This window comes from Garra rufa, chromosome 19 (assembly GCF_049309525.1).
Source record: "Garra rufa chromosome 19, GarRuf1.0, whole genome shotgun sequence".
In the NCBI taxonomy this organism is placed as follows: domain Eukaryota; kingdom Metazoa; phylum Chordata; class Actinopteri; order Cypriniformes; family Cyprinidae; genus Garra; species Garra rufa.
In genome coordinates, this window is record NC_133379.1 from 24,079,617 (window position 1) to 24,097,258 (window position 17,642).

Sequence of the window (17,642 nt, forward strand, 5' to 3'; positions counted from 1 at the left end):
CTTCTCCGAGCTCCGGATCACTCTCACGCGTGTCTGGGAGGGGCCTACGAGCGGAGGGGGGACTCCTAGTCTGAGCATGTGCGGCGGGGTAGACACCAATGTATACCCACGCGCGCACACACACACACACACGCTGACAATAACAGTGATTGCAACAATAATTAAATAATGCATTCTGTCGTTTTTGTCAGATTAAGTGCCACTATTCAAAGCATTAGCGTGTAACTCAACGTAATACCATTCTTCCATATAGTCAGAAGCAAGTGGCCATCTCATCAGCACCATGGACAGCGGCAGTGTGCATTGCTAACTTGCCACTAGGGAGACAAACAGGGACACACTAAGCAGAGACTGTGAGCTGAGGAAAAACCGCCTGAGGCCTGCAATTCTGTGCAATCACATACAATGCTGTGAATCATGAGGATAATTTGATGTCTAACACTATTGCCCTGAACTTTACATTTCTTAATGCAATGAAAAGCATGTTGTTTACTATTGGATGTTTAAAGCTAGGTTAATTTAATAAGCCAGCGGTGAACTCAGCTGGATGGCTTTTTCAGCATCTAAAGCAATATTTTCACCTAGTGTGTTAACGTCGAAGGAGGTAGAACATAATTAAAAGATGCATGTAAATTAGCCACACAGATTCTGTTCACTTTACTCTGTTATGTCTTCCAAAGTTTGTTTTTATTCATTTCATAGATTTGTGAAGTAAGGCAGGGATTTGTCAGCAATTTCTCAGCGTGATGTGTCTTGAGATAAATCTAGTCAATCACCCAGCAGTCCAGGCTGGGCAATGAGTTGAAATCAGATATGGAATCCTCCAAAGGAGAGCTAGTGTCTAAAAAAAACGTCCCAGAGTGCACTGGGCGTGGTCGGCTACGCCATGTAGATAAATGTGTTAATGTCCGTCTCGTCCCGCTTGATGTATTTGTGTTCTATCAGCCACTCAATTTGCTCTTTGATCATCTTTTTCTGGGGCAGGAACATGTTTTTTAGGATTTCCACAAGCTCCGTCTGAAGCTGTGCGTTGCTGATCCTCTTCCTCATCTTCATGATCTGAATGATAGCTTCCTGTACAGAGTGAGAAAAAAAAGAGAATATCAGTGTTCTGTCTGAAATGTTTCTTATAGTTTAAAAGAAATAGTTCACCCAAAACTTAAAATTCTGTCATTAGTTACTAACCCTCATGTCGTTACAAACCTGTAAGACCTTCATTCAACTTCGGAACACAACTTAGGATATTTTTGATGAAACCCGAAAGCTTTTGACCCTACACAGACAGCAATGTAACTGAAAAGTCCCCAGGCCCAGAAATGTACTAAGGAAATTGTTATAAAAAGTCCATGTGACATCAGTGGTTCAACCGTAATGTTATGAAGCTATGAGAACACTTTTTGTGCACAAAGAAAAAAAATAATGACTTGATTCAACCATTCTTCAACCGAGAGTACCATGACATTTGTGTGCCTTCCCCTGTATGCAAACAAGTTCCTGGGAACATTTCAGTTACATTGCTGTCTATGGAGGGCCAGAAAGCTCTCAGATTTCATCAAAAATGTCTTAATTTGTGTACTGAAGATGAACAAAGATCTTATGGGTTTGAAACAACATGAGGGTAAGTAATTAATGACAGTATTTTCATTTTTGGGTTAACTATCCCTTTAATATAAAGGTTTATTTTTAAATGTTAATTCAGTTTAGTAGACAAATGTGACTGCATTTCAAAATGCCTGCTTATGAATGTCTTTACAAAACTAACATTTTTATGGAAAAAAAAATTAATGGATGAGTTGGACCAGATGGTGAAGGAAAAGCAGCCAACAAGTGCTCAGCTTACATGGGAACTCCTTCAACACGGTTTGAAACGCATCCCAGGATGCACCTCATGAAATCACTACTAATTCAAACTTCTGTTTGAATTAATTGATAGTTTGATTACTTTGCCATTATTCAGAAATGTGGGCAATAAAGAATGAGGAGGTGTGAATAAACATATGATCATATCTACGGTGGTGGCCAAAATTATTAGAAAAGCAGTATTTTCAACAGCTAAAAAATGATTTTTAGTCAGTTATTTCTATCTTTTGCTGTAGTGTGTCAGTAGGAAATATCAGTTTACATTTCCAAACATTCATTTTGCCATTAATTGTAATAATCCAGTCAGATTTTTGTTTGCACAAGGAGTCTTGACAACAGCCAGTGCTTCACACAGAGATCTGATCTCATCATCATCCAGTCTGTCTGGAATGACATTAGAAAGCAGAACAAACTGAGACAGACTAAATACAGAAGAACTGTGACAATGTCTCCAAGATGCTTCATGAAACCTACCTGCACTGAACCTAAACTGATATTTCCTACTGACACACTACAGCTGGAGAAAATACTAGTGTTCTAATCAGTTTGGCCACCACTGTATAAACACACAAACATCATAAATACACATCTAAATAGTTAAAATCATGTACAAGTGATGGGCGCAATAACTTCATTACCTGTGTGCGTAATATCCTAAGTTGCACTATGCCCTCGTTCTCTTCTTCACGCATTCTCTCTGTGGTGAGTTGTAATCGACCAATCAAATTGATCTTCCCTCTTTTTTGGACCTTTGAGTTTTTTCTGTGAAGAAGAGATCATTAAATTGAACAGAGGTCTATTAAAACATGCATTAATTAATGATACACCATAATAGTCCAGCAATATACTTATGTATATGTATATGTATATGTATATGTATACAGTCAGGTCCATATATATTTGGACACACTTTTCATAATTTCGGCTCTGTATGCCACTAGAATAGTTTTAAAATGATACAATCAAGATGAAATTGAAGTGCAGACTTTAAGCTTTAATTCAAGGGGTTGAACAAAAATATAAAATGCTAAGGAATTACAACCATTTTTATACACAGACCCCCCATTTTCAGGGGCTCAAAAGTAACTGGACAAATAAATATAATCATAAATAAAACGTTCATTTTTAATATTTTGTTGAGAATCCTTTGCAGGCAATGACTGTCTTAAGTCTGGAACTCATGGACATCACCATAGACTGGGTTTCCTCCTTTGTGGTGCTTTGCCAGGCCTTTACTGCAGCTGACTTCAGTTGTTGTTGGTTTGTGGGTCTTTCTGCCTTTCGTTTTGTCTTCAGCAAGTGAAATGCATGCTCAATCAATTTGAAATCAGAAGATTGACTTGGCCATTGCAGAATATTCCACTTTTTTACCTTTAAAAACTCCTTTGGTTGCTTTTGCTGTATGTTTTATGTCATCGTCCATTTTTACTATGAAGAGCCGCCCAAACAACTTTGCTCCATTTAACTGAATCTGGGCAGACAGTATATCCCTATACATCTCAGAATTCTTCTGGCTGCTTCTGTCTTCTGTCACATCATCACTAAACACCGGTAACCCAGTGCCACTGGAAGCCATGCTCATGCCATTACCCTGCTCCACCATGTTCCCAGATGATGTTGTAGGCTTTGGATCATGAGCTGTTCCAAGCCTTCTCCATACTTTTTTCTTCCCGTCATTCTGGTACACGTTGGTTTTGATTTCAGCAGTCCAAAAAAATGCTTTTCCAGAAGTGGTCTGGCTTTTTTAAATGTTTTTTGACAAAGTCTAATCTGGCCTTGTTTGCACCTTGTGGTAAACCCTCTCTATTTTGCTCTGGTGAAGTCTTCTCTTGATTGTAGACTTTGACAGTGACACGTCTACCTCCTGGAGAGTATTCTTCACTTGGCTGGATGTTGTAAAATGTTTTTTTACCATGGAGAGGATCATCCAATCATCCACCATACTGTCGTCTTTTGTGAACATCCAGGCCTTTTTATGTTTCTGAGCTCACCAGTGTGTTCTTTTTCTTCTCAGAATTCACCAAACTGTTGATTTGGCCACTCCTAATGTTCCTGCTATCTCTCTGATGCATTTCTTTTGTTTTTGAAGCCTAACAATTGTCTGTTTTACTTGCATGCCAAGCTCCTTTGACTGCATGATGGGCTCAGAGCAACAGCTTCCAAATGCAAATGGCACACTTAGAATCAGCTCCAAACCTTTTACCTGGTTAATTGATGTAGAAAAAAATGAAGGAATAGCCCACAACTGTCCATGAAACAGCTTTTGAGTCAACTGTCCAATTATTTATGGTCCCTTGAAAAAGGGGGGCGGTACATATTAAAGAGCTGTAATTCCTTAACCTTTCTACCAATTTGATGAGACAGCCCTAAAAATTAAAACTCAGAGTGTGCACTTTAAGCCCATATTCATTGTATAACTGTAACTTGAATATGTTTTGGTCAACAGCTAAAATAATAAAAATTGTGTCAGTGTCCAAATATATATGGACCTGACTGTATGTACTTACAGCTAATTGTATGTGCGTACAGATTATTCAAACGTTTGGGTTTAGTACGATTTTTAAAGATGCAATAAAGGATTAGTTTACTTTCAGAATAAAGATTTCCAGATAATTTACTCACCCCCATGTCATGCCAAGATGTTCAAATCTTTCTTTCTTCAGCCGAAAAGAAATTAAGGTTTTTAAGAAAAACATTTTTCTCCATATAGTGGGCTTCAATGGAGATCAACGGGTTGAAGGTCCAAATTGTAGTTTCAATCCAGCTTCAAAGGGCTCTACACGATCCCAGCCAAGGAATAAGAGTATTATCTAGCAAAGCGATCAGCCATTTTCTAAAGAAAAATAAAAATTAATATACTTTTTAACCACAAATGCTCATCGTTTGACTTTCTTTGCACGTTTGCTTTGTAAACACTGGGTCGGTACTTCCGTCTACATCACACGTGACCTTTTCAACGTGACTACATCATGCGTGAGGTCGGGCAACTGCAAGAGGAGCATTTGTGGTTAAAAAGTATATAAATTGTTATTTTTGTTTTTAGAACATGACCAATCGTTTCACTAGATAAGACCCTTATTCCTCGGCTGGGATCGTGACAAGAACCCTTGAAAGCTGCAGTGAAATTGCAATTTGGACCTTCAATCTGTTGGCTTCCACTGAAGTCCACCATATGGAGAAAAATCCTGGAATGTTTTCCTCAAAAACATTTCTTTTCAACTGATAAAGAAAGACATGAACATCTAGGAGAACATGGGGGTAAATAAATTATCAGGAAATTTTCATTTTGGAAGTGAACTAATCTTTTAAATTGATCAAAGTGACAGCAATACACACACACAAAAAGGGAATGTCATAAAAAGAAAAAACTTCTTAAACACCAAATCAACATATTAGAATGATTTCTGATCATGATCATGGCTGCTGAAAATTCAGCTTTGTCATCACATGAAAAGAACATAATAAATTACATTTGATAAGATTCTGCAGTAGAAAAAGTCATGTTAAATCGTAAAAATATTTTAGATTGACTATATTTTTAACAAACCTTTTTTAAAAAAATATTGCAAAAATCTTTCCAACCCCAAACTTTTGAACGGTACTGCATGGAATGAAAAAAATGTGTGTGATTTATGATTTATACGGGTATGATTTATTAACACAAGTATTATTAAATTATTCATTGTTCTTCATCTAATGCAGCCAATGAGTGTGCTTACATTAAAGAAAACTCCTGATTGATGTAAAACACAGTGCCTTCTGCAAAGTCTTTAGGAGAGCCCACCACAGGTTCATACGACAGCACTTGACGCTTTAGTTTGGGGAAAGCTACAAGAGACTACACATTTAAAAAACAAAGAGTTAATGTCACATCAGATCCTTTTATTCACATTCCACATAATCATGTCCTTCCCATTCCCAAACTGTCATCAAAATAAAGACACTGTTACCCAGAGGGTCCGCCGCAGCTCAGCGTCTGGAAGCTCCGTGGCTAGTTTCAGATTCTCAAAGCTGATCCTCTCTCTGGGCCTCTGGTTCCAGGCAAACAACACAGCTAACTGGAATGTCGTGACTTCTAAATCATACTGCCCAACTTCATTCTTAAATGTGATCTAGGGACAGAAAAGAGGAAACCAATCTTGATCTGTTCCCTTGACACAACAGACCCCAATAAAATGTCAAAGTCAAGGCAGAATCTCCAGTGTAGCAATAATACTGACATTTCAAAGACTAAATACAACTTTACAGCAACACCCTTAACAATAGCATCAAACTTCACTGTGTGACAGTACAAAAAGAGGAAGAGGCTGGTTTTGGATCTCCCCTATTTTCCCGGGAAGTAGAGCATGCTGTTATACAAAGGGGAGAAGCTGCTACTCACAATGCCATTGGACATCAAATGGTGCCAGTGTAATTTTCTGCCACTGTGATTTTTCTTGTAAAACTCCTCGACTTCAGGAATGAGATCTTCTAGTTCGGTGGGCAGGGATACAAACACTTTCTCTGAACTTCGAGACCATGCTCCTGCATTCAATATCTTTATATTGACGGAGTCAGCTGTAGTGTCAAGACATAACAATTAGTTCAAACATACAACAGAATACTTTAAAAGCATCAGTTTAGAAGTGACACATCTGACCTGGCAATGCAAGTTTGTTGTGTTTGTGCATTTCTTTGAAGGATTGATTTAAGTCTTCTGATACTTTGATGTCTTGGAACATTCTGGCAAGCTTGTTCACGTAATCTGCTGGCATGCCAACCTCCTGTACACACAAAAGTAACTTGGAGTCATTCAGTAAAAAGTCTTTCATCCACCATCATAAGTGTGCTTTCAAGCCCTCTCACCCTGAGCCACTCCACCATGTTTTCTTCAATCTCACTGTCTGCAGAAATGTCAAGAATAAGCCTGCGGGTCAAGTGCGCTTTGTGGTACCTCATGAAGACATCTTTGTTTTGAACATACTTTAGAACCAGGAGCTGTATTTGGTACAGAAAAAGAAATAATTAACACATTGCATCTGATTTTACAATTGCAAACAGAGACGTGAGTGTCATTTGAAATAATACTGGCACAATAAAATACAAATATTTATTAGTCACTCCACCCACTCACCACTTCCTTCAGCTTGGCCTCTATCTCCTCTGAGGTGAGTTTCTTGCTCAGTGGGGTCTTTCTAAGGAGCATATCACAGTAGTTGGCCAGCAGCTCTGGACATTTGGACTCTGGTTGTGTTTTCAGACCCACACTGCAAACAAAGCACAACCCAAACAGTATTTAAAATATACTCCAGAACAACAGATAGCAAAACAAATTTTCAGAAGATGTCTTACCCTTTCTGTTTTAGAGGGAGCTCTAGTTTAAATATTGTGGCGTCATTCACTACTGCTTTGTATGCCTGCATAAAAATACAAATAAAATAAGAATGAAAACCACTTATCCACTTATCCATAAAAACCCAGATACAGTACATTACCGTTATAAAGATTGAGGTTAATAAGATTTTTTTTTTTAAATGTATAGGTTTACCAAGGATGCAATTATTTGAACTGTGAAAATATTATTAAAATGAACAACATTTATCTATTTTAATATATTTTAAAATGCTATTTATTTATATGATGTCAAAGCTGAATTTTCTACATTCTTCAATGTCACATTTTTGAAATTATTCTGATATGCTGATTTTGTGCTTAAAAAACATTTCTTATTGTCAGTGTTGAAAACAGTTAATATATTTTACAAATTAACAGAACGTTCAAAAGAATAGCATTTATTTAAAACCCAAATTTAAATCCTTTGTAACATTATAAATGTGTTGTGATTAAAACTGCCAGTTTTAATCAATTTAATGCATTCATGTTGAATATTTTTTTTTTTTTTAAATCTTACTGCTCCCACCTTTTGAACAGAATAGTTTATATAAATACACTGCCGTTCAAAAGTCTGGGATCAGTAAGGCTTGTATGTTATTACAATATAAAAAAAAATGGTTTCTATTTTAATATACTTTAAAATATAATTTATTTATGTGATGCAAAGCTGACATTTCATCAGCCATTAATTATTACATTCCAGTCTTAAGAGTCACATGATCCTTCAGAAATGATTCTAATATGCTGATTTATAATTAGAATGATCTATGTTGACAACAGTTGTGCAGCCAAATGTTTTTTGGAACCTTTGATACTTTGCAGGATTCTTTGATAAATAAAATAGAACATTAAGAGTCTATAACTTATATAACATCCTTGCTGAATAAAAGTAATAATTTCTTTCAAGAAAGAAAGAATAAAAATGTACTGAACTTTTGAACAGTAGTGTATATTGTTAGAAAAGATTACTATTTTAAATAAATGCTGTTCTTTTAAACTTTTTATTCATCAAAGAATCCTGAAAAAAAGTATTACAGGTTCCAACAAAAAATTAAATAGCAGAACTGTTTCCAACACTGATAATAAATCAGCATATTAGAATGATTTCTGAAGGATCATGTGACACTAAATACTGAAGTAATGATGCTAAAAATTCAGCTTTTAAAAAATAAATAAATTATAATTTAAAATAGATTAAAATAGATTTTATTTATTTTACATCGTAATATTTCACAATATTACACTTTTTTCTGTATTTTTGATCAAATAAAGACAAAAAACATTAAAAATTGTACTAATCTCAAACTTTTGAATGACAGTGTTAAACAAAAAAAAAAATTGTAAATAATATTTATAATTATATTTCTTCTTTCTTTAACAGTGAATGATTTGGACTAAAGGACAAATGCTCTTCTGACTTACTTTATCCCTGGATGTTAGGAAACGTGGATCATCTTGGAATGCGTCCTTAACTAATTTACTAAAGCGGTTAAACAATGTTAGAAGCTGCTCAACATATTTTTCAGAGTCCTGCAAAAAAAAAAAAAAAAAAAAAAAGTCATACATTTTATATATGATCACAAGGATTAATAAAAACAAATTACTTTCTAAGTTGTTCAGAGATTGCTGGAACTGGATGCATATACAGGATTCATGATGCATCTCTCAGATAACGCAAAGCAGATACTGTCTGTACTCACTGTGGTAATGGTTTCCGCTGATGCCACCATATCAGCCAGACCTGCGCTCATGATATGATCCTCCAGGTCCTTTAGCATAGGCTCAATCCCATTGGGCACTTTGTCCATCAGCGAGAACATAAGGTGCAGCTCTGTGGAAACACACCAACAGCACAAAAGAAGAAACACTTCAGTAACATTAAAACATAATTAAACATTAAAATGCTGGTATCATGATCCTAAAAACTTGACATTCCAGTCTACAAAAGGCTCTAAAGCCAAAAGGCAGGTACCGCTAATGCAAACATTTGACATTTCCTTCCCTTTATATACAATAGGTGTATGCTGTTGTGTTTGTTTACAGTTGAAATGGGTTGGTGGACTCAATGATTGGCACACAAACACACAGATGGTGGGATGGGTGGGGAGGTTTTGGCAAGATATAGATGGGAACCGTATCCCACTGCCAACCTGAACTTGCTGAGCCTTTGGTGCCAGAGCTCCTGCCGTACTCACTCTCTGTCTCGTTCCGCTTGATCATTCCTGGACACTCGGCCAGGATTGTTTCTTTGAAAGATGTCACCAGCGCATTCACACAACACTCCATTAGCTGAATGAACGCAAAAGGCACAAACCGAGCATCCGATGTTAGTACACAAGAAAGACAAATGCACTCTGCACGCTGAGCATAATTTAATAACGTGGCAAGACGGGGTCTTGTTTTGGAGCAGGGAACACTCACTGCCTGGACGGAGTTACATTCACGTCTGGTTTCCAGATATCGAAGTGCACGCTTCTCCTCTTCTCGTAACTTGCCATCTGCCTGTCAATCAAAAGCGCCACCTGGGATGAACAACTCTCAAATATTGTGACATAATTATGACTTCAGATATGTGACCCTGGACCACAAAACCAGTCATAAGGTTAAATTTGACAGTAAACTGAGATGTATACATCATATGAAAGCTCAATAGATAAGCTTTCTATTGATGTATGGTTTGTTAGAATAGGACAATATTTGGCAGAGATACATCTATTTGAAAATCTGGAATCTGAGGGTGCAAAAAAATCTAAATATTGAGAAAATCACCTTTAAAGTTGTCCAAATTAAGTTCTTAACAATGCATATTACTAATCAAAAATTACATTTTGATATATTTACAGTAGGAATTTGACAAAAAAATCTTCATGGAACATGATCTTTACTTAATTTCCTAATGATTTTTGGCATAAAAGAAAAAACAATAATTTTGACCCATACAATGTATTTTTGGCTATTGCTACAAATATACCCCCAGCGACTTAAGACTGGTTTTGTGGTCCAGGTTCACATATGTGCTGTGATTTATACACATAAAAGCTTGTTAAACAAACCAAAGTCGACACTGGAATTTTTAACTTCAATATAGAGTTAAGGTCAAAAGTGTACATACATCTTGCAAGATTTGTAGGTTAGGGATCATACAAAATCCATGTTATTTTTTATTTAGTATTGACCTGAAGAAAATACTTAAAATAAAAGACATTTACATATAGTCCAAATTAGAAAATAATAATTAAATTTGTAAATATTAGTCTTTTCAAAAGTTTACATACACTTGATTCTTGATCCATAGCTGTTTTTTTGTGTTTAGTGATAGTTGTTTATGAGTCCCTTGTTTGTTTTGAACTGCCCGCTGCTCGTCAGGTCCCACAAATTCTTTTTTTTTTTTTTTTTTTAGCATTTTTGTGTGTTTGAACCCTTTCAAACACACAAAAATGCTTAAAAAAAACTTTGGATGAAAACTTTTTGAATTTGAAGATCATGGTAAATATAACTTGTCTTCTGGGAAACATGCAAGTTTCTTCTGTAGCTTCTGAAGGGCAGTACTAAATGAAAAATAATTAGATGTTCAGGCAAAATAACAAAAATGAAGACATCTTCATTCTGTTCAAAAGTTTTCACCCCCTGGCTCTTAATGCGTAGTTTTTTCTTCTGAAGCATCAGTGAGAGTTTAAACATTTTGTAATAGCTGCATATTGTCCTCAGTGTGAAAATATGAATCTCAAAATCATATAGTCATTGTTGGAAAGGGTTCAAATACACAAAAAAAAAAACTATAAAAACAAAGAATTTGTAGGACCAGAAGGTTTTTTATGAAGAACAACAACAAACAAGAGACTCATGAACAACTATCAATGGACAAAAAAAAACTGTTGTGGATCATTCGTGTAACAACACAGTATTAAGAATCTTTTGAATGGGGCCATTTTTATAAATTCAACTATTATTGTCCTCTTGTGGACTATATGTAAACGTCTTTCATGCGAAATATCTTATTCAGGTCAATAATAAATAAATAACATGCATTTTGTATGATCCCTCTTATTTTGGAAAAATCATAAACATTTTGCAGATTTTGCAAGGTGTATGTAAACTTTTGACCTCTACCTTGGTAAAAACTGCCACAACATTAAGTGCACTTTTTTCTAGTTTCATCTGGAGTAGTTTGAAATCACACTCACATATTTCATATAATTCTGAACGCCGTTCTGTTGCAGATAGGAAGGTGCTTGTGTCTTGTAGAACCTCTCGGTGGAATCCAGATACGCCTTTTCAAAATTCTCTCTATAGATCTGGAGCTTGTCATCAGCGTTGGAACACAAATTCACTGTAAGACAAAGCAGAAGACAGAATTGTGCATCAGGAGAGGTCCATCTGGACAGAACACGAGTGGCATAGTATTATGAGCGCTTTACCATATGACTCCCGCACTCCAATGACAAGCTGCGAGTCGAACGCTTCTCCTAATCTCTCAGCATGGACCAGTTTCATGGCACTGTCCTGGAGCCGGTTCTTTATATTACAGAATATAGACTCATTCCATGTGTCAAGCATAAGCTTAAGTGAAAGATAAGACAACAAATGATTAGGACAGATTTTTACATTAGTGTTGTATGCATTATTTGTCTCTACAGTAACTGGATTTAAAGGATTGGACTTCGATAGGGATCAGCAGGTTGAATGTCCAAATTGCAGTTTTAATGCATTTTCAAAGGGCTCTACACAATCCCAACTGAAGAATAAGGGTCTTATCTAGTGAAATTTTCCAGAAAAAAAAATATTTACAGACTTTTTAAACCACAAATGCTCGTCTTGCACTAGCTTGAGTTCACGCATTACGTAGTCAAGTTGGGAAATGCCACTTGTGATGTAGGTGGAAGTACAGACCCAGTTTACAAAGCAAACATGCAAAGAAAGTCAAACACCCTTTACAAAAAAGGTGCACAAACAACAATGCTGGACAATTTTGAAGTTGTAAAGTATGATTCTCTAAGTTTTTCGTTCTAGTATGTCAGACAAAGAACTAACAACTCGTGACCTTTCCAGCGTGATTACATCATGGGTGAGGTCAGACGTGTATCGCAGAGCTAGTGCAAAATGAGCATTTGTGGTTAAAACTATACACCTTTTCGTTTTGCTAGATATATTCCTCGGGACCGTGTAGAGCACTTGTCTCAAACTCAATTCCTGGAGGGCCACAGCTCTGCACAGTTTAGCTCCAACCCTAATCAAACTCACCTAATCCAGCTAATCAAGGTCTTCAGGATTACTAGAAATTTCCAAGCAGGTGTGAGTTGGAGCTAAACTCTGCAGAGCTGTGGCCCTCCAGTTTGAGACCTTTGGTGTAGAGTCCTTTGAAACTGCAGTTTGGACCTTCAACCCGCTGATCCCCATTGAAGTCTACTATATGGAGAAAAATCCTGGAATGTTTTACTCAAAAACCTTAAATTATTTTCAACTTAACAAAGAAAGTCATCTGAAAGACAATGACATCTTGAATGACATAGGAGTAAACTATTGGGACATTTTAATTCAAGAATGAACTAATCGTTCAAATGAGAAGGCAGTATAGTATATTGTTATATGTTGCAGTTTAAGTATATGGTTACAATACAAAAAGAGAAAGAGCACAATCACAAAATCCACCTTTCTAACAATACTGTCTTCAACATTGGACTTCTTATTGCTCCCCTGGTTGCCCAGCAGGGTGATTTCCAACTTGCAGAAGGGTTTAGGTAGAATATCACACTGGGTGAAGAACTTCCTCCACTCCACGATGTAAGCTTTAAGCAATGCTGTGTCATCCTGATGACTGAGTACTCGCTGAAGTAGATCAGAAAGAGTATAGAAACAATATGGATTAAAACATTCGTGATTACAAGAATAAGGCTTATTTATTCTTCACTTTATTATACACCGCGTTCCAAATTATTATGCAAATGATATCTTTCTCTGGTTTTCATAATTAGTCAATGCAAATGACAGTCAGTATAATTTTTAAGTCATCAACCATTAGGGTATAATTTGAATTTTATTGAACAAACCTCCTAATGATGACAGTATTTATTTCAAAAATAAAAAACTGAAAATGCACTGTTCCACATTATTATGCACAACAGAGTTAAAACATTGTATAGGTTGTAAAGAACTGAAAATGGGCATTTGCTGAATTTGCAGCATTAGGTGGTCATATTTACTGAAATCAAAAGCTATTTCAATCAAAAACATCCTAACTGGGCAAGTTACATCTTACCATAGGACCCCTTCTTTGATATCACATCACAATTCTTGCATCCATTGAATTTGTGAGTTTTTGGAGAGTTTCTGATTGAATTTGTTTGCAGGATGCCAGAATAGCCTCCCAGAGCTGCTGTTTTGATGTGAACTGCCTCCCACCCTCATAGATCTTTTGCTTGAGGATGCTCCAAAGGTTCTCAATCTGGTTAAGGTCAGGGGAGGATGGTGGCCACACCATGAGTTTCTCATCTTTTATGCCGATAGCAGCCAATGACACAGATGTATTCTTTGCAGCATGAGGTGGTGCGTTGTCATGCGTGAAGATGATTTTGCTACGGAAGGCACAGTTCTTCTTTTTGTACCATGAAAGAAAGTGGTCAGTCAAAAACTCTACATACTTTGCCGAGGTCTTTTTTTATACCTTTAGGGACCCTAAAGGGGCCAACCAGCTCTCTCCCTATGATTCCGGCCAAAAACGCCACCTCCTTGTTGTGGTCGCAGCCTTGTTGGGACATGTTCCATCCACTACTCCATCCATCTGGACCATCCAAAGATGCACAACACTCATCAGTAAACAAGACTGTTTGAAAATGAGTCTTCATGTATGTCTGGGCCCACTGCAACCGTTTCTGCTTGTGAGCATTGGTTAGGAGTGGCCAAATAGTAGGTTTATGCACAACTGCAAGCCTCTGGAGGATCCTACACCTTGATGTTCACAGGACTCCAGAGGCACCAGCAGCTTCAAAAACCTGTTTGCTACTTTGTAATGGCATTTTAGTAGCTGCTCTCTTAATCTGATGAATTTGTCTGGCAGAAACCTTCCTCATTCTGCCTTTACCTGCACGAACCTGTCTGTGCTCTGAATCAGCCTCAAATCTCTTCACAGTACAATGATCACGCTTACGTTTTCGTGAAATATCTAATGTTTTCATACCTTGTCCAAAGCATTGCACTATTTGACGCTTTTCGGCAGCAGAGAGACCTTTTTCTTTCCCATATTGCTTGAAACCTGTGGCCTGCTTAATAATGTGGAACATCCTTCTTAAGTACTTTTCCTTTAATTGGGCTCATTTGGCAAACTATTTATCACAGGTGTCTGAGATGCATTTCAGTGATCCAAAGAGCCATGAGACACAATACCATCCATGAGTTTAATTGAAAAACAAAAAACTGTGTGTTTATGACACTTACATCCAATTTGCATAATAATTTGGAACGCGGTGTACAGTATGTGATCCTGGACCACAAAACCAGTCATAAGGGACAGTTTTTTGAAATTGAGATTTATACATCATCTGAAAGCTGAATAACTAAACTTTCCACTGATGTATGGTTTGTTAGGATAATATTTGGCTGAGAAAAAAAAAAATCCAAATATTGAGAAAATTGCCTTCAAGGCTGAGCAAATTAAGTTCTTAGCCATTTATATTACTAATCAAAATTAGGTTTTGATACATTAGGAACTTTACAAAATATCTTCATGGAACATGATGTTTACCTAATATCCTAATGTTTTTTGGCATAAAAGAAAAATTGATAATTTTGACCCACACAATGTATTGTTGGCTATTACTACAAACATACCCGAGCTACTTACGAGTGGTTTTGTGGTCAGTGTTGCCAGATCGGGCTTCTTTTGATCGGCTTGGACCGGAGAATAACGCATTGGGCGGGTAGACAAAATTTGGGCTGCTTTAAAAAATTAAAAGCCGCCCAATCAGCTGCTTTTTTCTTCGCTTTTATCATTAGTCATGTTATTTTAATATGTTCGAGCTCAAAGTATCACAGTAATATAACGTGTAGTGCAGTCATCAACTCATTTTTGCTTAACGCAACCCTTACTGGTTTAGTTTAACAGGGACCTGTCAATCAATGTACGTCTTTTACGTTAGTGAGATGTGATGACTTGTGAGTGACAGGGTTTTGGCGCTATAACGGGCAAGATTTTGAATATGCAGCTTATTAATTTATTCATTTTAAGTAATTGCGATGGCAAAGTGGCCTAAACATAAGTTACACGATAAAAAGTCTAAGTGACTCAAATCTCACAACGTGGATTACACGTGGTGAGAGATGAATAGAAGACTTCTAAATATAATTGTAACTTAAATAAGAAAACAATTGAATGAACAGTTAATAAAAAACAAAACTGAATATGGGAATGATGAGTCAGAACATCTTTTACACCGTTATACTTGGCATTGGCTGCTGGACTAAACAACAGTTTGGGCACACAGTTCTGCATTATGTTCTGAAATGTGTACTTCATGAAATACGTACTCTGTCTGAGGATAACGCACAAGACAAAGGTAAGCGCATTATTGCTGGTAATTGTTCTTATTATTTTATATTTGCTGTTCGATTATCATACAGTACACATCAATGAATAACGCATTTTTGGCTGTCGTGGGTGTGTGCATGAACGTAAATGCCAGCTACATTACATTTGTTTCTCATCACTTTATTGTACACTTTTTGCACAGAAATTAGCATATTTTTACGGTGGACATTGAAAATGATGCATGTGTTTTTCCAAGGGTTAAAGTCATCGGTTAATTTCCACTTTATGAAATTAACATTTTAAGCATATTTTCAGACTGTTTTGATCCATATTCCTGTGAAATTGATTTATCTTTATTTTATTTTGTCATTATTCTTTTTTTAAAGAGATAAAAATGGTCCTTATCAACCTTGACATGGCAATACAATTCTATCACATTATTTTGGCAGTTAAAATTTTGGGCTGGTTTTTGTTAAAGTGGGAGGGTTTTGGTGAGCTTTTGGGCTGGAAATCGTCAACCCGATCTGGCAACACTGTTTGTGGTCCAGGGTCACATATGTGCAAAAGTGATATACAGTACGTACCGCCTGTGCTTGCTTGATAAAATCAAGGATGTCTTCTTTCAGTGCCTGGTGAATCTTTGCTGGGCCTTTGTCGTCCCATAAACACACCGCATGGACGTCTCTGCAAATCAAACAAAATGAATATATTCATTGTGTAATGTTTTAAGCAATGTAAACTATTGTTTACAACTTCTTTTTAATCCTAATCAATATTATTGACCATCAGACACAAACAGCACAGTCAGTGCGCATAAACAATACAAAAACTCATCAGTCTTGATGTACTGACTTCTTGATATTTCTGTCAGCCCAGACTTTTTCACATTTAGACAACTTACGAGAACAAATCGAACCACTGCTGCTTAGTAACTGTCTCCTGACGGAGTAACTTCAAAACAATGGGCCGCATCAAATCCCATTTGTCTTCAAACTGCAGGGAGCCTTTATTCTGAGAAAGGAGAATGAGGACAACATTTCTTTAAAAAATATTATAAACTCTATGCATTTATAAAAAAAATGAAAGAAGGAGAATTTTGATTATTTCATTTCCTGTCAAGCATACAAACACGACACTAACAGAAGGTAAAGTTCAATGTAATATGTGTGGATAGATTATTAAAGCTGTTAGATTATAAAGTAGGAGCACCAGGTAAATCGAGCTTGACATAAATAAGGTATGCACAGGCAGAAATAATGTAGCATTTAAATAATCAGCAATGTTGCAACTTTATCCAGGAGAAAATATGCATGTATTTATATTTTCCTCATTATCCATATGGAGCCTCATGATAAGTTAGATAGCAAGGCATCCTAAATTCCAGCTCTGAATGCTAAACATTATAATAATAGCAGAAAACCCCATTAGCTACAATCAACAATTCGAACACTGTCGTTTACAGTCAACGCGTCTTGTTTAGCGATGTAATTAGAAGCGGACAGTGACTGGGTCATGGGATCGCTGTCATAACATTACGGGAGACGCAAACGATGCAAAATATCCTCACATTCAGGGACCTCCTACCTTCAATAAATTAGACGTCGCCATGTTTCTTCAACTTAGTCCCCGTGCAGTCTCGCGATGTTTGAAGGAGGTTTGGTTGCTAGGGAGCATTGAGACAGACTGCATCAGCAGCACTCATACTGCTGTTTATTCATGCATGTATTGATATTTCATAGAAAGAAACAGTAAATAGAAAGAAATGACACTTTTTTAAATTAAAGGAGCAATTGAATGCATCTACACAGCTTTATTACTAATTTACACACACTATTGTGTATAAATGACACGTTTGCTTTTATCATGCCACTAACGTTAGGTACTGTCA

General features: G+C 36.6%; 1 protein-coding gene across 2 annotated transcripts; it reads right to left on the minus strand.

Moving 5' to 3' along the window:
• Positions 1–670: 670 nt before the first annotated feature.
• On the minus strand, positions 671–17,421 carry cul5b (cullin 5b). 2 transcript variants are annotated; one of them, XM_073824526.1, is made up of 19 exons: positions 17,339–17,421; positions 16,656–16,765; positions 16,339–16,438; positions 12,883–13,059; positions 11,652–11,793; positions 11,418–11,563; positions 9,655–9,735; positions 9,429–9,522; positions 8,934–9,064; positions 8,656–8,763; positions 7,192–7,256; positions 6,974–7,106; positions 6,706–6,837; positions 6,500–6,623; positions 6,242–6,417; positions 5,811–5,972; positions 5,580–5,698; positions 2,499–2,622; positions 671–1,074 (listed from the first exon to the last, which is right to left on the minus strand). In XM_073824526.1, the coding sequence occupies exons 1-19, from the start codon at positions 17,360–17,362 to the stop codon at positions 880–882; spliced, it is 2,343 nt and encodes a 780-aa protein (XP_073680627.1). In that variant the 5' UTR covers positions 17,363–17,421; the 3' UTR covers positions 671–879. The 2 variants fall into 2 exon arrangements, with proteins under 2 accessions (XP_073680627.1, XP_073680626.1); XM_073824525.1 differs by having other exon boundaries at positions 9,384–9,522.
• Positions 17,422–17,642: the final 221 nt, after the last annotated feature.